The sequence below is a fragment of the Pecten maximus genome, chromosome 2 (assembly GCF_902652985.1).
Source record: "Pecten maximus chromosome 2, xPecMax1.1, whole genome shotgun sequence".
In the NCBI taxonomy this organism is placed as follows: domain Eukaryota; kingdom Metazoa; phylum Mollusca; class Bivalvia; order Pectinida; family Pectinidae; genus Pecten; species Pecten maximus.
The window spans coordinates 49,760,352-49,782,027 of NC_047016.1; the positions used below are offsets into that span (position 1 = coordinate 49,760,352).

The window sequence follows — 21,676 nt, forward strand, 5'->3', positions numbered from 1 at the left end:
AATAAAGTAAAAGGTAGCTATCTGATAAAAGGTAACGGGCATTATACCGTTATCAATTATGACACGCGGTTGAGATGATAACACTGATCATCGGTACAGTTGATAATCTATGTATAAGTAGTCACTGTGGTAGCACATTTCTACCATCGAGCTACTTTTTAAGTTTTGACACTGACATACGTACATGAATAAGGTAATAAGGCAATCTGCTTTTTATCATATCTATACCCGAATGTGACGTTGATTTGTCATATTTGACGTATCACATATCACTAATAATACCAGGTGGCGTTTCCAGGCCTGACGTAATTATCCGAAATGTTACTATAGACACAATTTGCTGACAGATCACAATAGAATTTCGTGATCATGGGTGATGTTCTGTTCAATTAACAAATTATATAAAAATAAGATAAATACAAAAAAGATTGGGGAAACGTCGAAATCAAGTTTTCCTAAGTCCGAGTATTTTTTACACGATTTGCATCTCTCTATTACTATTCCAATCATTATATGATTAAGCATATAGCAATTGTTTATTTAATCATGTCATTTAAATAATGAATTCTGTATTCTTAATTATTAAAATCGACTTTCAAAAATTATCTCTACTTACGTTACACATAACTCGAATGTCGGTGACAGAAATACGTCACCGTAACATGTGACTTTGAACTGTGGACTGGTTACACTATTTCTTGTTATCGCAGATTTTTTAAATTTGGAAAGCCAGAAAAAATAGATAAATGTATGTCATCGCTTGTGTAACGTTGCATTGCTCCATAGAACACAGTTTCGTATTGTAACGATGTGGCGGCCGATCACCGTCGCGGTGTTGTTATTCACATTCGTTAATGGACAAACCCCAATTGATGATGGCAGCGGATGTGACGTAGCAGTTCTCCGTCTAGAGGGGATGTTGGATAACCTCACAAGACGAGTAAATGAACTGGAGATTCAAAGAAAAGAGGACGTGGCTGAGATGTCAGATATGAGGAGAGACTTGGACGAGGTAAAATGTTATATGTTACATATGTTATTTTCCTTTTCATATCATATTTGTTTTTTATTTCAAGGCTTCTGATTTTAATGAGAAATTGCCGACACATGTTAGGAAATGAGGGGTGAAATATTTCGCATGAGAACATTTTGGGAAATTTTTACCGATGCTTCAATACACTGGTTACTGTAAACAATTATATTTTGTATTGCTTTTTACATGAAAATACCGACAAAAAAATAATCAAGTTTGGTTGAATCCACTCCTCTTGGTTTTGTGCAGGACCCTAATACACTGCCTTGGCGAATGCATGTATCAAACCTGTGTGTCAAGATTCGCGCCAAACAAAAGTTATCTAGAGTCAGTAAAAACTAGCAACGAACGGGATGTTGTCCAAATATTCTACTGCAATGCGTCGGTCAGCAGTAAAGTTTCATGTATCAAATGCTTATTTGACTTCAAGACTGAGCGATGTCCTTGTTTCAACTCAAGAACCATTCTCAAACGGTAACAACGACATTGGCAGCATTGATGGCAAAGGTGATCGAAAACATTCAAAAACTGGTGTCATGATTTCAACTGAAAGTCGTCAAGTTCTTTCGGACGACAATTTTATCATATGTATATCGAATAGCTGATCAGGGATCACTAAGGAATCTCGTTTGAAGCTTTTCGGTTCAAGGGCCATCTACGTGTCTTCCGATATAGCGGTAGTAGCGTAGTCTAGAGTCGGCAACCAGGCTGCTTGGACACACGTTTTATCTACTATAGCCGACAGCGGTAAGGAATGAGTTAAGAAAAATAGCAGAATAGTCTGATATTGATTGAAGACGATTTTTTAGATCATATCAGTTACCAGGGCACGTCACAAGCGTTAGATTCCATGATCAAGTCTTCTAAATCTTTGGTATTACCAAGGTGACGGTTAGGAATTAAATCTAAATATCAGAGCATTTTTTATATTGCATCTGTTTCATTTATTTTAGGCGAAGAATAACCACGCATTGATACTGGAATTCGGTAATATGACAGCTCAGATTCTAGGTAAAAGGCAGTTGGAAAACACTGACGACCCACAACCCCCGATCCAAGGAAAGGGTCTGCAAGAAAGAACTAGGCCAGTTGATGAAACCAGCAACATCCACCAAGAGGGTCCAATCAGGAGCCAACCACTCAACGGGAGTATTTCTCATCTAACAAACCGTGTTGGTACAGGTAAGTACTTTTTAATTAAGCAGCTAACATATACCTTGAAGGTCATGTTACATATGTATGTACATATGTGGTATTAATTCCGCCCATTGTAACAAAATAAGTATAATTTTGCTATAATGTAATAATTTAATCAAATAATTAGAGTGATGATTATTTAATTTGATAATCATCATTGTCTAATAATTCACTATTTAGTCATAAATATATTTGTTGACCCTGTGTTTGGTCATGATAAACCTGATAGCCAACTAATAAAGTGTCCAAATGATCCTCACATTTTCGTGGAAATCCTCACGTTCCCCAGTATCCATGAAAGCACGGCTTTCTAGACTTGTACAAACAGCCAGCGAGAGCGCTCTAGCGCTATCCATTACTCCGTTCGACTAAAATATTTGGACCTATTTTTATCTTTATTGTATTGCTTAAAACTAATTTTAAAGATCAATTTTAAAAAATATCAAACCAGTGGTTGAGTTTAAAGTCTGTGTCACTTGACAATGTTATACCAGACTGTGTACAACTCTATATCAGATGGTGTTTTGTTACAGCGTGGATACTACTCTGTGCATTGATCTCCTATGTCCTATCTGTATGATATGTAAATATTTTATAAAGATAAGTATTTTTTATTACTGATTTTTCAAATTGAAGCATTTACGTTTTTTCTTCATATCTAAGATAAATATCCACGAAGATACTAAATTCATTTTGAAAAGTCTGCCTTGTAACACCATTATTTATTTTCCGTTACAGTATCCCCACCGACAGGTGCCACTGCCTTCTACGCAAGGTTGGGTCACGACTTGCTCGACGTTGCTAAGGAACAGGTCATTCATTTTGAAACTATTATCACCAACATTGGCGGCCATTATAATCATAACAGCGGTTTGTTTACGTGTAGTACACAGGGAACTTTCGCCTTTTTCTGGTCAATGTATACAGAAAATCCTACCTGGATTGATAGCGAACTGGTCAAGAATGGCAATGCTTTCGCCTTTTCGCGCGCAGGCCAGTCGTCCGATAATGAAGAAACGAGTAGCAGCGCTATAGTAAATCTGAGTCCAGGAGATATGGTGTGGCTGAGAATTAAAGATCGGTCGTCCAGTGCACATATCATCGCAAATTATACAACATTTTCCGGTTTTGAAATATAAAATTAAATCAGGAAGTTCTTATCATCCAGCTATTTTTTTTTTTTTTTTTTTATTCTACTACAAGATTTAGTTATCAATGGAATTATTTTAGAGGGTCTGTAATTCTTGTGTCCTTCAGCAATATTTTTAACATCCTCTTATATGTAACGGGAGGCATGTACCACATTACTGATCATCTGTATCGTCATATCCAGATACATTTGTCTTCATCTTGCAGTAATTTGGATACAATTCTCCTTAAATCCTTCTTCAGGAGCGTCTGGTTTTACATCCGGGCCTTTTGATCTTTCGAGAGAATTTATCTTCGTAATAATGTCTATTATAGATATTACACGGGGAAATCATTTGGAATATTTTATCCCATTAATAAGATTTCTATTCATATGTTTGACTAACTCTCTGTCACGTTAAATACTTGATTATTAAATATGCATACTTTGTTATTTTTACCGCAAACCATCCCTCGTTACATAATCACCATGATGCACCCATTGTGATTACTCAACTTATATTCAGATTAATTATTTAACTTAACGAACACACAAACGAGTATGATTAATACCTGTTTTATCACTGACCAGTGTCCATGCTATCAACCCAATCCTAAGGGTTTTCTTATGGTACGCCATGTTATGGGCGTGGCAACTACATCAACCCTTGCCCTTGGCCGTCAATCCGTTATTTTGTGATAATTCCGTTTCCATTCACTCACGGATATAGATATAGGACCGTATATGATGGCATGTTTTGTTTAGGTATAATAAAGTTGATGTTCAGATTAAGTGATGGTCAATTTATTATTTCCGGAGTTATGGTCATAATTAAATCACAAACAACAACTAAGCCAAACGTGTCTCTTCCTCAAGTATGATGTCTTATTTAAGCACAGAAAAATATACTAGAATCTCTTGATCGAGGAATGCCTGTAAATGACAATTTCTTGAATGCAACTTCATTTCAAATGACACCAAAGGGTTTAAAAACAACCAAGAATATCGACATAATGACCAATCCAAAACTCAAAATCGCCTAACAACGGCAAACTATAAAGAAAATATCGATTTGCATTTAGACTTCTGTATACGTGGGAAGAGAATAAGACCAGGTGCCCCGGAAGAGTTAGCGTCTTCGCTTAAACGGTGTCAAATCCAGGTTAAGTAACTTAAAGGGCTGGTGATCATGATTGACCTATCCAACTATCATGAAGTGTATGTATATATGTATGTATGTATGTACATGTATGGTATGTATGTGTGGTATGTATGTAATTATGTATGTGTGATATGGGTCAATCAAGTGCGATTACAGGTTGTGGGTCAGTAATGGTAAGTGTGGATTTCCACGCTAGACCATAACAAGACTGACTCACAGCTGGTGATCATGATTGAAGTATCGAAATATCATACGATGTATGTATGTATGTATGTATGCATGTATGTATGTATGTATGTATGTATATGCAAAATCAATGTGCGAGATGCAATCAAGTGAGTGACGTAATAATTAAATATGTATATATGGTGAGTGAAATTATCTAGGAAGTAATGAATCCAGTGTATGAATGTGTGTAATACATTGAAAGAAAATAAAGGAATGAAATGTGTAAATGAATGTAAGGTGATGAATGAGAGCCCTCTTGTATGAGGATATATTTGTCAGGATACTGAATCCAGGGCCTCAACCCTGGCAGCAGTCCAAATTGTTAAATGTTCTGGGGCATTAAAATTTCTTGTACCTTAAAAAAAATATATATTCATAACACAAACATCAATCTGAACAACTTTAGGGGGTACACTGAAGATAGTATAAAAAAGGGGGGCTAGGTAGGTACCTACGGATCGTCTTAACATACCAACAAACATCAAACACGTCTTACTTAATAACACATGTTTGACCATAAAACTTTCCCATGGTCTTCATCTACTTCCGTCTTTTGAAACATTGTGTTGTCAGTAGTCACATATGTCAGGGAAATCGTGATAATGGGAACATACTATTGAATATTGAAGCAACTGGTACATATCAACATCGTTAGTAGGTGGTGCAAGGATATTGATCTAGAAATGGAAAATTAACAATTTGGAAATGGAAATCATCACATTTGTCATATAGCTTATTTGTAAGCTACCCCTGTTGATTACGGTGTAAGTAAACATCGAGATAAGAGCCTGATGTTGAAGAGTATGTAGTGTCCTTGTTACGTTGTAAGTAAAGATCGAGATAAGCGGCAGATGTTGAAGAGTCTGTAGTGTCCTTGTTACGTTGTAAGTAAAGATCTAGGTAAGCGGCTGATGTTGAAGAGTCTGTAGTGTCCTTGTTACGTTGTAAGTAAAGATCGAGATAAGCGGCTGATGTTGAAGAGTCTGTAGTGTCCTTGTTACGTTGTAAGTAAAGATCTAGGTAAGCGGCAGATGTTGAAGAGTCTGTAGTGTCCTTGTTACGTTGTAAGTAAAGATCGAGGTAAGAGGCTGATGTTGAAGAGTCTGTAGTGTCCTTGTTACGTTGTAAGTAAAGATCGAGATAAGAGGCTGATGTTGAAGAGTCTGTAGTGTCCTTGTTACGTTGTAAGTAAAGATCGAGATAAGAGGCTGATGTTGAAGAGTCTGTAGTGTCCTTGATTAAAAGTTCTGCATGGTATATCCGATCGTCAAGTTAAAGTGTTTTGTTATTTAGAGGTAACTGTTCGTCAATATATATGTAGGTAAAAATGGAGGGCCTTCTAAGGTATGTTACCTGTTTTGAAAAGCTCTCGAATATGAAAGCAAAAACACGTCAGCATAAAGACGAGCACACTTTGTTCCCATGTGTATGCCAATAGTCTGCTTGAATATCTAGTCATCGCACGAAAAAAAAATTGGCCATCACAAATTCAATCATTCTCACTTTTTCATCTTTGGTTGGGAGTTTATGAGTCCTAGGGGTATGATTTGCGTAATATGCCTCAGAATAGTTCACAACTATGTATTTATATCACCGCTCGTCTTTCTTGGAAAAGAAGGCTCAATTCACGAAAGAACGACTTCGGGTTCGGAGTTGGAAATAGTATTGTAGACAAATGAAACGTTTTGACGGAATAATTGTTCTGTAGGAGCGGTTGTTAAAGATTAATGAAAAAAAGACATTTGGGGTTTTTCGAAACCCATTCGCTTTGGTTACCGGTGGTGGCTTTCATGTTCCTCAAACACATTTAGTTTTAATTTATGCTATACCCATGCACAATTTGTCGGCATCACAACATGCGATTTTCTATTGCTCTTTTAGCTATATTGGACAGAGGATAATAAAAGCAGATACACACTTTATTTATTATTAACTTATTTATTCTTGATCTTTAAACATGTTAAAGTTAAGTTTCTACTTTTTGGATATCATAAAATTGCGATATTTTGTTCTGTTTGGTATATTTTAGCCTTGAAGTAGAGATAAAATTAATAAAAATGTGCAAAATTACTGGTTATTGTGTGTTGGCAAATTAATTACTATCAATTTTGGCCTTGAACGGAAGTTTACATGCATTCATCTAAATAAGAAAGGACAGCTCAATGGTAACGCAGTTCCTTTTCACCTCGGCGACCGGAGATAGATTCATGATAGATCGGGCGATGCATCGACTGTGGAATGAAAGTTGGCTTCATATCAAGAGCTGTTAAAAAACGGACAGTCTGATTGGTCAACAATTAAGTTAGTATTGTTTACAGAGTTTCCGACCAATCAGATTTCCCGTTGCAAAACCGATATAAAATATATAGCCTACATCTGTTCCAAAGTTGATGCATAGTCGGCTATCACCACCGCTTTTGGTCCATTTTCTCATCTTTAAATAATTGTCACACTGCAAAAGAATTACATTAATTGATATTTAAGAATTCTCAACCAAGGTATGCTAATGAAGTTTTAGTGCATTTGACATTTAGTCGGATTGAATTTTACTTAACAATACTAATTAGAAGCAGATGCCTTGGGGTTAAGTATCAACTTTATTTTATCCGTATGTGTTTTGTGTGCTTTGATTTATCTAAAATATGTATGTTATCAGATCGTCAGATAGCAATTGAATACAGAAAAATCTCTGAAGCCAGGCATAACAGCTGAATGTGAGTGTGCAGAGAGCATTGAAACCACATTTGAAAATTATGCAGGTCACCAAAAGCCCATTCTGAAAAAAAAATCGTTTAAGCCTTTCGAGAGAATATGATTGAAGATTTTTTGGTCAATTCATCTGAAGATATTACGTTTAATCGTGCGATATGGAGCTAGACATGTGCGATGCTCGTTAATATACCAGTTGATTGCCTTGTTATCACCACGGTTCTCATATTGAGAACATGGCTTTTCCTTATTGAACCTCGTTTAACTGGCAGATGACGCTGATAATGCAGAAGAGAATGTCTTCTTTTTATTGTAAGGGTTCTAATCATTATATAGATTTAGAGTTAGATCCATGGTCACGTTTACATGTCGATATTTTCTGCCGGTATATCTACACATCGATAAAAGGAAAAACAGAAACAAAAAGGTGACATGTTTTGTTATAAAATCTTAGAATTTGCAAATCATCTTACAGGATATCATATCTTGAAACCACAAAACGATGATTTAGATGCGAAGATATCTGCTCCAACTGTTCTTGTCACTACCCTGGTCCAAACTTTATCACCAGGCATCAGGTTTACAACAGCAGTGGTGCTGGATGCGTCAACATTGTGTTGATCTCCTGTACCTGAAAAGGCAAAGGCATTCCCGTTCCTCACCAGTTCACTATAGATATAATTGCCATCTTTCACGAATATTGTCCAAGAAAACACATAGGTCCCCTCCATATCACAAGTAAACACACCGGAGTGCTCGTCATAATGGCCGCCATTGTTTACGATTACGTTTTCAAAGATAATCAGCTGTTCCCTTGCGACTTCGGTTAATGTATGGCCTAACGTTGTGAAGAAGGCGGTGGGGTTCCTCGGTCCTGCAATACAGTTTGTTATATTAAGAGAATGTATTTGGTTCCAATAAAAAAAATCATTTTATCGACTCAGTACTGACATCTGGAAGGTTTTGAATGCTGTGAATATCACACGTTCACTGTAAATATCTATTTTATCTATTTTATAACAATTAGGATACAATCATTGACCTTCAAATTGTTGTCTTTATGAATAACATGCCAACAATAGCATATACCTTATCGTACGAATTACATGTGTACCCACCGACACGGTTCATTTGACGTGGGGCCAGGATAGCAGATGAGTTCCTTCTGATCCGACCTTGGTGTTTCGATGTACTGGTGTCGTCAGGTTTTACTAATTTCTCCTCAGCAATGCTGTCGCTCTGTGTATTTTCATCTCGCACGATCGAAGTGTTGGCGTAAGTCTTTTGGTCCAGGGTTGGTACCCGTGTGTCAGATTGACTCTCAAGGTTCGCAGACTGCAAGTTGGTTTGAGACTCATATTTGGTTGAGTCAGTGGTTTGAGTCCGTCCGTCAGATTTCGTTTTGAGAATACGATCTAGTTTTCTCTCAAGGCGACGATTTTTGTCTTTCATCTGTAACGATCGAATTACATTTGCGGTCTAAGGATTAGTCTTATTATAGTTGTTGTAGGATTGTATTAATGAATATTAATTTCACAAAACATAAAACATCTAAAACACAGTAGCTTCAAAACTCATTCGTGTTTTCTTTGGTCGGTTTGTTCTAGGTTGTCAAAAAGAAATACTAAACAAATGTTGTTCACTACACTTATCTACCCCAAACAAATGACCAACATTTCCAACGCTTGAATAAGACATACAAGATATTAACACCTTTAAGTGCAAATTAAGCATGCAGTAAATTAGAGCCAAAAATGAATCAGACTGCATCAAAAAGCGGTTTCGTCCTTCTAAGACTTGTCACTAATACTAAGTTTTTCATGGGGTGACGAAGAAAACTCAAATCAGTCCAAAGAAAAGTAAAATTACGGTCGAGAGATGCAAAGACTCGTACTTTAATCAAATAAAATAAATCAATAAGTTTGATAATGTATTTCAAAAGAGAGTCGTGTACATTTTAAAGCTATCAGACAAATACGATAAAATATAAATGTGATTATTCCTCAGAAATCTAAAGCAGACAGAAAAGAGATGCTTAAACAATACCTCCTCCATTTCTTGAATAACGCCTGAAATATCCATGATGTCTGTTTGTCTTTGATTTTCAAGGTCATCGACGCGCTTTGTAAGGTCAGTCAACATATTTTCTAGACGGAGAACTACAACGTCACATCCGGTATCTGAATCAGATAGAGAGTGTCCACTAACGAGCATCAATAGCCCCGCCAATAACACGACCAACCGAAACATCACTGCAAGTCCTGTTGATCTGTCTGAGGTATTATCTACGATATTCCTGTGTCAGTATTATCTATATGCACTTCTCCCAATTCCAGGTGAGTGTGAGGTAGTGCATTTCTTATCAGAAGTATACAAATTACTTATTGTTTTATCTTTCGCATTTCGTCGCTTCCTTTTTGTGAGATAAGTCCGATTTGTTCATCTACACACGTAATAGTACTTACGACAAATTAGAACAATTAAATTCACTTAAAATGAATTTCTTGGAACAAGGAAAAACACTTCGTTATTTTCTTCGGAAAAAGTTAAGTGACGAAAACTGTCTTAAATGATACATCAGCATTGTCGAAATGTCTTTGATCCTGGCTTGAACGTTTTCGAACTTGGTCATCACACAGTATATATGCATGGTATGTTTCGTTCAGTATGTACATCACTGAAATATGCCTTGTGCAAGGATTTACAAATTATAATAGAGTTAAATTTATCCACGTTACAAACTAGAAATAATCTACGAGTGGAGTAAGCGGAGGCTTTACTGGTCTCACTTAATGACAATTAGAATAAAATTCAAAAATCTAACGGATCGTGATTATAAAAAAAAATCATGCATTGTGTCATCACACCGCGTAAGATAATCTTAAAACATAATTTACCGAATACAACAGATTTTAAAAACTTGGCAACAAAGCCCTTATAGATATATCTCGGGTTACTTAAGGAATAATTAACGATGATTCGTGTATTGTTGCAGGATATACAACGAGGACGAGGATATTTTGCAAGGCCTGAGTTATTAATCAAAATTGCAAAATATCCAAGTCCGAGTTGTATATCCTGCAACAATACACGAGTCAAAATTGATTATTTCTATTCTACCATGTACTGTTTAGCTCTGAGATCTACCTGTTTCTAATAGAAAAACGGCAAAGAAACCCCGGGAAAAACTTGAAACATTTTTTTGAATATTGCATCATTTTGTTGATAAAATATACATTTCTGTACAGGCACTACAGTACTACAATCAAGAACATCTATCATATGGCATAGATTTTTTTAATTTAAAAAAGGGGGATGAAAAAAGGCGGCCTTCGTAGGATTCGAGCTCGCGTCGTGATAAAAAATGACACAGACTAGCCCATTAGCCCACTCGGCTGCAGTAACCATATTCTTCCAGGGTGAATATTAGATACATAACATTGTAACAGCCGTTACTCACGAGCGTGTGTTATTGACACGATCGTGTGTTATTGACACGAGCGTGTATTATTGGAAAATAATACATGGTTTTAAACCAATCAAAACTGGCGTTGCATAGCAACATGGTAGAATTGAGAATAATAACCTGACTTTTCATGTATCATTCTACAATTATTGACTTTGTTTAGGTTGATACAACTCATTGTTAACCTGATAACGGTGATATTCCACGAGCCCAGAAATGATTTATTCCGTTTATTTACCCTAACAAATAAATAGCTGGTTTGTTATATGAAACGATACATTATAATTCGTTCTTCTTTTGCAATACAACTTCTTTATTTAATTTAGCAAAAGAAGTAACAAACACGAGAATAATTGGCCTTAAATGAAGCTTTTTTATTTATCGTTACAGAAATTACTATTGTAAGAGTACAAATGGCAGTCGTCACATTCATCAGCTTTCCTGAAAGGTCTATGGCACCTGTACTGCCAAACAGATAAGTAAAGTTAAAGTCACAGCCGTGTTATATATATATGTGTGTGTGTGTCTCCTTGCCGATTTTGGTGTTTTTCTATTCATGTTAACTATAATATCTTGTAGATTGGTATCCGAAATTCAGTCAAAATCCCTTTTACTATTTTAAATCTGGGTTGAGCAGTAATTGGCCAGTTTCAGGTAAAAATACATTTGTCAAGACCTCTTGCAGAGGTCGCGTCCAATAAACAAAAAGGCAACACGTATAGTCATACAACAATGGTGAATATGTAGCTTGGACATATAAGCTCTTCAATATGATCCGCTTGGTAAGAAAACAAGAACACGTCGGCATACAGAGGGCTGTTTGTTCCTATGGGTATGTCTATATGCGGAAAGCATCGAAACCAAATTCCCAATGTATCCAAGTCATCAATGGCCTATTTTGAAAGAAAAATATTTTGAGTCTTTCCAGAGATATTGAAGAAGTTTTGGTCAATATCATCTGGAGGTAACATATTTAATCGTGTGTTATGAATATAAATGTTCGATGTTCGTTGATATACCGTTATCACGGTTCTCATATTGAGGACATGACATTTCCTTATTGAACCTCAATTTAGCTGGTAGATGACGCCAATAAAGCAAAAGAAATTCTCTTCTTTTTATTGTAAGGTTTCTAATCATTATATAAATTTTGAGTCAGATTCATGCACACGTTTTCATGTCGATATTTTGTGCCTGTATTTTTATACCGGACCAATAACTTTATACAAAGAGAAATACATATCTAGTTTGTCTTATCTTTATATATAGAAGAATTCACATCGATGATAATAGGAAAAAAGCAGAAACAAAAAGGCGACATATTTCTTTAAATAATCTTAGAATATACAAATGATCTTGCATGATATCATATCTTGAAACCACAAAAAGATGATTTAGATGCGAAAATATCTGCTCCAACTGTTCTTGTCACTACCCTGGTCCAAACTTTATCACCAGGAATCAGGTTTACAACAGCAGTGGTGCTGGATGCGTCATCGTTTTGTTGATCTCCTGTACTTGAAGAGGCTAAGGCATTCCCGTTCTTCACCAGTTCACTATAGATATAATTGCCATCTTTCACGAATATCCTAGTTTTTTTTTTAGATTAAGGCAATAAATAAGGGGGTGGGGGAAAACTCAATGCTATCTCCCCTGATCATCAGGGTATATCTTATTTGTTAATATTTCTCAGTAGTGCAATATCTATACTTGGTTATAACCAAAAGACATCTGTCTAGATTCAACATTCATCAAGATATGTATATGTTAATTGCAACACTGTTTCAATTTTCATGTCTTTTTCTCATAGGAATCTCCATCTCCGGTATTAATAGAAGACATGACCTACCAGCCCAAGACTTGCAGCCAGCCGCTTCCTATTTGGACATCATACTATATGGTCCTATTCAGTCCAAGAAAAGGTAAATTTGAAAAATGTGTATGATTATATAGGGACCACAGAACCAAATCAAAAATATATTGTGGGTTTTCCCCGTTTGAGCAGAAGATTTAATAGGAAGGTGAATGCATCGGGGCCTACTGATTGGATATTCAGGTGAGAAAAGTTTCCAAAATTATATGTGTGGGCTGGGCAATAAATGTTGATGTAAATATATAGAAAAAAAAGTCAATTTTGTTCTAGCCTGTTTTTGTCAGGGGTTAAGTAAGTGTATTTTGTTGTAAATTTATGTGAATTTTTGGTGCTGAATTCAATTCAAGATGTAGGCCCCCATATAAAAAAAAGTTTAAATTGGACAGTGGTAAACGTTAAAATTATCGTCTATGGGAAATCATTTGGTTCCGTGGTTCCTATAGAAGTTTTCACATCGATGATAATAGGAAAAACATAAACAAAAAGGTGGCATATTTTTTTATATGATCTAAGAATATACGAATGATCTTACATGATATCATATCTTGAAACCACAAAGAGATGATTTAGAGGCCAAGACATCTGCTCCAGCTGAACTTGCTGTTATCCTCGTCCAAACTTTATCACCAGGAATGAGGTTTACAACAGCAGTGGTGCTCGATGCTTCATTGAAGTTTTGATCTCCCGCAAGTGAAGATGCGAAAACATTCCCGTTCTTCACCAGGTCACTGTGTATATAACCGCCATTGATCGTGTATATCGTCCAAGAAAACACATAGGTTCCCTCCGTATCACAAGTAAACACACCGGTGTGCTCGTCATAATGGCCGCCATTGTTTACGATTATGCTTTCAAAGATAATCACCTGTTCCCTAGCAACGTCATTTAATGTATGGCCTAACGTTGTGAAGAAGGCGGTGGGTTTTTGTTGTCCTGTAATACATGTTTTCATATTAAGAGAATGTATTTTGTTCCAATTAAAAAACATATCATCTGAGCACTGAAATCTGGAATGATTGAATGCTTTGAATACCACAAGTCCGCTGCAAATCTACATTTTGTTAATTTTTTAACAATTAGGATACACGTTTGTTGAAAGCACACGAGATGTCTGAGTGATGTCATCAAATTACCTGGAGAAAACCTACGTAGTCGGAGAGGTGGTATCCGTATCTTTTCACATCCGATCGGGGAATCGAGCCCCGTCCGCCAAGATGAAAGGCAGTTATGTTACCGCTGTGTCACCCGAATACCCACTCTTATTTATCACTATCATTTCAGCTATTATATGTATATGTGACAACCTATAGAGGTAACTTTGTAGAGGCATTTGCTTGACATTGGTTACTCTATAAATAACATACCTATAATAGTATATATTTTATAGTAATAGATTACATATGTACCCACCGACACGGTTCATTTGATGAGGAGCCAAGATGGTAGAATGGGCCGATGAGTTCCTTCTGATCCGACCTTGGTTTTTCGATGTACTGGTGTCGTCAGTTTTTACTTCTTTCTCCTCAGCAATGCTGTCGCTATCGGTATTTTCATCTAGGACGATCGAAGTGTTGCCGTTAGCCTTTTGGTCCAGAGTTGGTACCCGTGTGTCAGACTGATTCTCAAATGTCGCAGACTGCAAGTTGGTTTGAGACTCATATTTCGTTGAGTCAATCCTCCAGTCAATGGTTTTAGTCCGTCCGTCAGATTTCATTTTGAGGATACGATCTAGTTTTCTTTCAAGGCGACGATTTTTGTCTTTCACCTAAAACGATCGAATTACATTTACAGCTAAAGGAATAGTCTTGTTATACCAGTTGCAGGAATTAGTGTATAAATATTAATTTTCTAAACCAAAAAAAAAATCTAAAACATAGTAGCATCAAAATTCCTTCATGTTTGCCATGATCGGTTTGTTCTACGATATCCCACTATATATTATTCACTATATATACTACTCTTATCTTCGCTAAACAAATGACATACATATTCAATGATAATATCGAAGATACACAAGAGTCAAAAATAAATCAGACTGTAACATACAACGGTTTAGTCCTTCGAGGATTCGTCAGTGATGCCAAAGAGTTGGGGTTTTTTACCTTTGAGGTGATGAAGAAAGCTCAAAATCAGTCAAAAGAAGTCGAGAGATGCAAAAAAAACTCTTATAAATTCTATAATGTTTGATGATGGATTTCAAAAGAACGTCAAATACATGTGCACATTCTGAACTGTGTCACTATTTAAAAATATCAGATACGTGAAATAGGAACGCGATTATTCCACAGAAATCTAAAGCAGAGAGTAAAGAGATGCTTAAATCATACCTCCTTCATTTCTTGAATAACGCCTGAAATATACATGGTGTCTGCTAGTCTTTGATTTTCAAGGTCATCGACGCGCTTTGTAAGGTCAGCCACCATATTTTCTAGACGGAGAACTACAACGTCACATCCGGTATCTGAATTAGGCGGAGAGTGTCCACTAACAAACGCCAATAGCACCGCCATTAAGACGACCAACGGACAAACCATTGTAAGTCCTGGTTTTCTTTCTGAGATATTACTTATAACGTAACCACCGTCAGTATTGCCTATATTGACTGCTCTTTATTCCAAGACCATAAGGTAATACATTTCTTATCTAAGGAATACATATGACCTATTTTTATCGCTTCCTTTCGCAAGATAAGGTCGTTCCTTGGAATACAAGTTGTTTGTCTAACGTATGTCTGTGGCCTAGAAATTAGGTCGCTATCCTTTAATTCCTGTGTTCGTTGACCGGAATTACATATATAAACAAAACCTTTAGTCAAACTAAAACATGGCAAAACGGACATAACGGATCTTTTGCCATTTTTGAATTAATCAAATCTCCGTTTTGTTCATCGACACATTTAATGATGTATATCTCAAAAATCCTGTATTTAATTGTTTTTTCTCATGTACATTTCTAGAATTTTTGGTTAATGCCATGTATGTCCGTATGCTTGTTTTTGTGTCATAACCGGTCAAAGATGCCAATTTGACATATGATTTTAAGTGAATTTTGCTGATTTTACCTTTTACGGGACAAATCCATACACTTTCTTCTATGTGTTGTCAGAAATTTATGGGCGCTTCCTGAACTGACAAAAATAGTATTTCCTTTTAAAGTGTTAAAGTTCAAATTCTTTACCATGCTCATTTACCTTTGTTTTACCTTTTTACCTTTTTACCTTTGTTTGCAGATTTAAAGCTCTATATAAAAAGTTATATAACTATTTCACTTTTTTAAAATATTATGTAGATCAAAAGGAAACAAGTTAATCTTTCTAAAACAGCCATAAAAATGGGACATCAGTGTCCCTTTTTACCCCAATATCATTTGTGTTATTTCCACAATTTTCTCGATCAGAAATCCAAAGTGCTGTAGTTACACCAGAAATGTAAAATAATATATCGAAAATGTAACATTTGCCACATTGTTGTATATTATTTTCATGAAACTGAACATGACAAAATTGTACAGCAAAAATAAACGTGCTTCAATTGAAAATGACTTAAGTGATCAATCTAGAGTCAAAAAAAATTTTTGACTTTTCTTGAAGGACAATAAATACACATTTTCAAAATGGACATAAAAATTACATACTTACTTAACTCCCCCTGACAAAAACAGGTAGGACAAAATTGACTTTTTTTCTATATAAGTTACATCTACATGTATTGTCCAGCCCACATATAAAATTTTGGAAACTTCTCTCACCTAAATATCCAATCAGTAGGCCCCGATGCATTTGCCTTCCTATTAAATATTCTGCCCAAACGGAGAACACCCACAATTTTGGTTTTGTGGTCCCTATTAATCCGCAAATGTTCCTATCACAAGGAGATTTATCATTAACATACTGCAGCATTCACAAATACACATAGACACTTACCACACGCATGCATGTCGCACGCCCGAGAGGCCGTCATTAAATGACCTAAGCTGTTGATAGGACGTTAAACAATAATCAACCAAACCAAAACCAAATCTTTTCGAACAGAAGGAGATTATTTAGGTATCTAATAGGTGACGTCAGTTTATAAACCAATAGCCAATCATCATTTGTGTGACACTCTTGATATTTAGGTCACGTGCACGTTATAGATAAGATAGGTACGTATATCAAATGAAATGGTCTATTCCATATAAAGAAATAATGTCCCGTCGAGGTAGAACGTCATAATGAATAGGAATAGTACTAATGTGTCAGTTGGCAGTTTAATTGGGGGATTATGGACGTTTATCAGTGGATATTATCCACCTTATCCAGATACCGGATGTGACGTCGTAGTTCTCCGTCTAGAAATATGTTGAATGACTTTACCGTGCGTATCGGTGACCTCGACATTCAAATACAAGGGGTCAGTCTTCAATTCGATTATGTAGGATACGAAATTTAATAGTGTCTTTTAGAGGATATTTGAATTGTTTGTGTTATCAAATAGGCCGATAGCGATTGGAAAAGTGCATACATGTAGAACTGCAATTGTCGTGTTTTGAAAGCATTGAAACCACATCCGAAAGGTATGCAGGTCATCCGTGGCCTATATTTTCTGACACAAAAATTCTTTAAAAAACAATCTTATGAGAAATACTATGAGATCTGTAAGGTCGGCATCAAGATTTTATCCAGAGGTATAATGTTTGATCTTACGATATAAAAAGAGACTATATTGATACCGGCTGACTCCCTTGTTATTGTAGCCGGGTCAACTCTATATTGGTTTATGACGGAAGAGCCAATACTGTAATTCCATTTGAGTGGTTTGGTTTGGTTTATTTTGTTTAACGTCCTATTAACATCTAAGGTCATTTAAGGATGGCCTCCCGTGCGTGCGACATGTATGAGTGTGGTGAGTGCGTATGTGTGTTATGGGAGGCTGCGGTATGTTCGTGTTAAGTCTCCTTGTGATAGGCCGGAACTTTTGCCGATTTAAAGTGCTATCTCATTGAAGCATACTGCCGAAGACACCCAGCAGCACACCCCACCCGGTCACATTATACTGACAACGGGCCAACCAGTCGTCCCACTCCAGATATGATGAGCGCTAAGCAGGAGTAGCAACTACCATTTTTTAAAGACTCTGGTATGTCTCGGCTAGGGGACAGAACCCAAAACCTTCCTCACAGCGGCGAACGCTCAACTAAAGGCCAAAAGTGAGGCATTGTCAAGGGAGACATTAGGAAGAAGAAAGTTATCAAGAAAGAAGAGAAAAGATAAGATCCCAAGTTTAGTCGCCTCTTACGATCATGCAATGGGGGCAGCAGGTACAATTCTTAGGCCCTACCTAGTGGTTTATCCATATCAATCAAGTCTTTATGGTAATACTTAGAGTGACCCGTTAATATATTCAAATCATTTTACGATATTGCTGCGCTTGATGTTCAGTCTGTAGATATAGGTAGTACATCAGATACGCTTCATGTTAAGTGCAGGAATGACGGTAAAACTCAATGTTACACGCAAGAACATGCAATCACCTTAAAACACATTAATACAACACTCAGGAGGACATTTGAACTGCACAAGCAGATTTTACGAGTACAGATACTCAAGTATTTAGCCTTAGAGTTACCTGTAATCAATAATTTAGATGTACAAAATAATTAATATTAATATTACCACTTTGGTAATAAACAGAAAGATTTTTAATAAAATTGTATTTAAAAAAACAAAAAAAAAAAAACGCTACTTATTCCCTCCTGATAACGGAATGACGTCATCGCCAATACCTTCAACAAGGGACGTAATTTTTGCTATTTTCAATCTATGACGAAAGTTTCAAAAACTCTTCAAGTTTGTCAATCAGGTTTCTGATCTTAGTGAATCTTTGGGATGCCTGTCTAATGCGTTTGGACCGCCTGCGCTCGACCTCTGGTGTCTGAGGTTGTTCGTTCTTCCAAAATCTCCATCCCAGTAAGTCATCCTCTGAGCTGGAATACCTAGAACTGGTAAATCCAATTCCGGTGCAGAAATGTGGTTATCCACTGACGAGATATCACTCTGATCCCCTGGTGCCACCTCCACGTGCACTATTGTTGCTTTTGGATTTGGATAAGTTTATTTTCGTATTTCTTTACATGGGCATAGGGCTCTTTGGAACCTGGGTCGTGCTCCCAGAAGTAGGTGACAAAAATGTATCCTTTTGAGAGTAGATGATTCCGATGTATGTTACGTTCTAGTCCCGTCTTCCCAATGAATACTGAAAAATTGAATATTAGGCTGGCGTTCGACAATATACGCATCGGTCTCCCAAGGATCCGAAATATTTTATGACGTCCTTAGTGCGCTACTAAATCACCTGGCTACGATGTGGCTCCATGTACTCTCAAGTCACAATCCTCCTTCTGTTTACCCTTGGTCTTACAAGCATTATGCGAGGCCAAATGAAAGGCTTGCTCTAGGCCCTTCCGCAACACCTCCATATACGCAATATCTAAAATCCTCGTCTGAATGAATATCGCCAAAAGTAATATTCACTGAGCTAATAAAACAATAAAGCTATTAACATACAAGTATTCGTGGACCTTGTCGACGATTGACCATTCCATATCAAGAAAATCTAGCTGATGAGCTGGATAATTACTTTCAGCTTTCGTACGACTACATGACATCATTCTCCTTTATATTCTTGTTATAGAACTACATCTAACCTCATTTATAAAAAACATAGACTTCACATACACAAACATACATTAATTCTAATAAGTATGATGATTACTGCTGTGAGATTACCATCGATAACCACGAGAGGCGTTTTCACGCCTTGAGATATCCCTGTCCTTACCATAACAGACCCTCCCCGAATATGTCGCTTTCCGGTACACAAGCGGCAGAATATCGTTCACCACGACGTCGATAGACACGTTGTTGTCCATCTGACATGTAAAGAGTAAAGCGAGACTCGTCAGTGAACGACACGCAGTCTCCAATGGGCCAAACGAGACCGATTAGGTGCATGTGCCAGCAGCCAGCATTCGACTTTGGCGTCGCCTCTGCGTAAGTTTCGGACTAACATATGGCCGTCGAGGCCTTGATGGTGCGTTGTGACGATTTGACTTACTTACTTTTTAATAGAGTCATATCTGATCAGGTATTCAAAACAAACTCAACTTAAAAAGATATCACGACTATACAGCATTCACACACGATTTATTTTAGGCAGATTAAGACGTTCTCTGGAAACTAAAAAAAATATGGCGAGGGTTACAGTTCTCTTCCAAATGAACTAAATGTATATTCATGTAGCCTCCTATTTGTAAAACATTAGGTGGCCGGATACTGCTATCATTTTGGTAGAAATATTGAAAATAGTGGCTATATTTGCCGCCTTGATGTATTTCAACGGACCTAACTTGTACATGGAAAAACGAACGATGACATCCAGAACGTCACCGCTTAAAAACAAAAACAAAAATCAAAAACAAAACAATAAACAACAACAAATAATGATTTGCATCGATAAGTCAAAATAGCTGATGAAACTACAGCTATGTGCAATGCTTTGTGTACTTCGATAGTTACTCGCATCCAGGGATAAATGCCATGTCATGATTATTTCTCAAAGGCCTTTAAGCTATATACTATATAGAAATGCATAATGTACATATAGTGGTGGCATATTATCCCCCTCATTAGACTGACGATAGCTTGTCAATTCATTCATTTTCAGGCTACCAACACAAACAAGAATTTGACATTGTGTGGGTCAATTTTATCGAAAACAGCAATCGGTTTTTGTCTATACTGTATGAGTAATGGTTTTAGTATCGAGAAGTGCAAGTACAGTGTCACTTTAATTAAAGCAACGCATTTTCACCGACTTCCGAAACTAATTCATCTTGATCACTGAAATGTTTTCAAAGAGAGAAAAACACAAAGTAACTGCGAGCGTTTGAACAACCTTGATTAGTCAGTGTTAGTGAAGCCTTTTTGCAAAACTGTAGAACGTTGTAATTTTTGTGACAAGCGAAGGAAAATCGATGAAAAGCCGTTCGCTTAATTCAATTATCGAGTTTTTAATTAACTTGACGGATAGTTTGACGTTCAGACTTACATACACACTAATCAGTCACATCCGGTAATTTCATTTTGAAAGTCAAACGTCTATGTTTTGTGAACAACAAATGCGAATCTACACAAATTACTACGACTAATACTTAGCTATTCTCAGATCAATATAACCCGTCATTTGATAGCTCTTCTTTTTTTATTCGTATTTTACAATTTAACAACTAATTGGGCCTCCTGTTCATACAATGATGTATTTTTGTATCGTCACATCAACAAAGGTCGAACATGTTTACGCTTCCCGAGCGAAGAGGGGGAGGCGGGCAAATGGGTAACATGCACTTTGCTTGTCTCGAGTGAATTTCAAATGATAAATTGATAGATCTTCAGAGTACGCTATCTACGTTCAGTATAATTTAGGTAAGATTTTCAGTTCAAGTGGCAATGAAAAACTTACTAGGAGATTCAGTAAAATGGGTTTAAACAACGCTCTATAAATCTGTTCACATCAGGATCCATGCTCCGATACCGCCTCCTTTCCAAAAATACTTCTGCTGTCAGAAATTCATTCTGATCAAATAACTTTTTTTCATAATTCATTGCGTATGAAAAACTGACAGTGACCGGTGAAAAACTGACAGTGACCGGTAAGGAACCATGTTCAGATAACTTTTCAACCAGCCAATCAAAACGCGGCTGACGAAAATTTGCCATGGTCCCCTTCTCGTCTGCACCCATTTTGGTAGGCGGCTATTGATTCGAAAACACCCGAGAATCCCGAATGTTAAAAAACTTATAAGGCCGCGCCAATGCAAACAATTCAACGTCTTACGGATTC

The 21,676-nt window shown here is 36.7% G+C and overlaps 3 protein-coding genes across 3 annotated transcripts; 1 reads left to right on the forward strand and 2 right to left on the reverse strand.

Moving 5' to 3' along the window:
• The first annotated feature begins 749 nt into the window (after nt 1–749).
• Nucleotides 750–3,398, forward strand: LOC117322356 (C1q-related factor-like). The gene is made up of 3 exons (XM_033877218.1): nt 750–1,012; nt 1,987–2,215; nt 2,969–3,398. The coding sequence occupies exons 1-3, from the start codon at nt 809–811 to the stop codon at nt 3,367–3,369; spliced, it is 834 nt and encodes a 277-aa protein (XP_033733109.1). The 5' UTR covers nt 750–808; the 3' UTR covers nt 3,370–3,398.
• A 4,353-nt stretch (nt 3,399–7,751) lies between these two features.
• LOC117322357 lies at nt 7,752–10,164 on the reverse strand. Its single transcript, XM_033877219.1, has 3 exons — nt 9,505–10,164; nt 8,577–8,910; nt 7,752–8,332 (listed from the first exon to the last, which is right to left on the reverse strand). Exons 1-3 carry the CDS (start codon nt 9,706–9,708, stop codon nt 7,938–7,940), a joined length of 933 nt encoding a protein of 310 aa, XP_033733110.1. The 5' UTR covers nt 9,709–10,164; the 3' UTR covers nt 7,752–7,937.
• Nucleotides 10,165–13,280: 3,116 nt separating this feature from the next.
• LOC117322358 lies at nt 13,281–15,442 on the reverse strand. The gene is made up of 3 exons (XM_033877221.1): nt 15,125–15,442; nt 14,208–14,562; nt 13,281–13,730 (listed from the first exon to the last, which is right to left on the reverse strand). Exons 1-3 carry the CDS (start codon nt 15,329–15,331, stop codon nt 13,336–13,338), a joined length of 957 nt encoding a protein of 318 aa, XP_033733112.1. The 5' UTR covers nt 15,332–15,442; the 3' UTR covers nt 13,281–13,335.
• Nucleotides 15,443–21,676: the final 6,234 nt, after the last annotated feature.

Coding starts and splice junctions, on each gene's coding strand:
- LOC117322357 (XM_033877219.1), bottom strand. CDS start 9,708: ATGTTTCGGTTGGTCGTGTTATTGGCGGGGCTATTGATGCTCGTTAGT. Junction 8,911..9,504: donor TTATTCAAGAAATGGAGGAG/GTATTGTTTAAG, acceptor CGATCGTTACAG/ATGAAAGACAAAAATCGTCG. Junction 8,333..8,576: donor ACGTCAAATGAACCGTGTCG/GTGGGTACACAT, acceptor ACTGTATTGCAG/GACCGAGGAACCCCACCGCC.
- LOC117322356 (XM_033877218.1), top strand. CDS start 809: ATGTGGCGGCCGATCACCGTCGCGGTGTTGTTATTCACATTCGTTAAT. Junction 1,013..1,986: donor TGAGGAGAGACTTGGACGAG/GTAAAATGTTAT, acceptor CATTTATTTTAG/GCGAAGAATAACCACGCATT. Junction 2,216..2,968: donor AACAAACCGTGTTGGTACAG/GTAAGTACTTTT, acceptor TTTCCGTTACAG/TATCCCCACCGACAGGTGCC.
- LOC117322358 (XM_033877221.1), bottom strand. CDS start 15,331: ATGGTTTGTCCGTTGGTCGTCTTAATGGCGGTGCTATTGGCGTTTGTT. Junction 14,563..15,124: donor TTATTCAAGAAATGAAGGAG/GTATGATTTAAG, acceptor CGATCGTTTTAG/GTGAAAGACAAAAATCGTCG. Junction 13,731..14,207: donor TCATCAAATGAACCGTGTCG/GTGGGTACATAT, acceptor CATGTATTACAG/GACAACAAAAACCCACCGCC.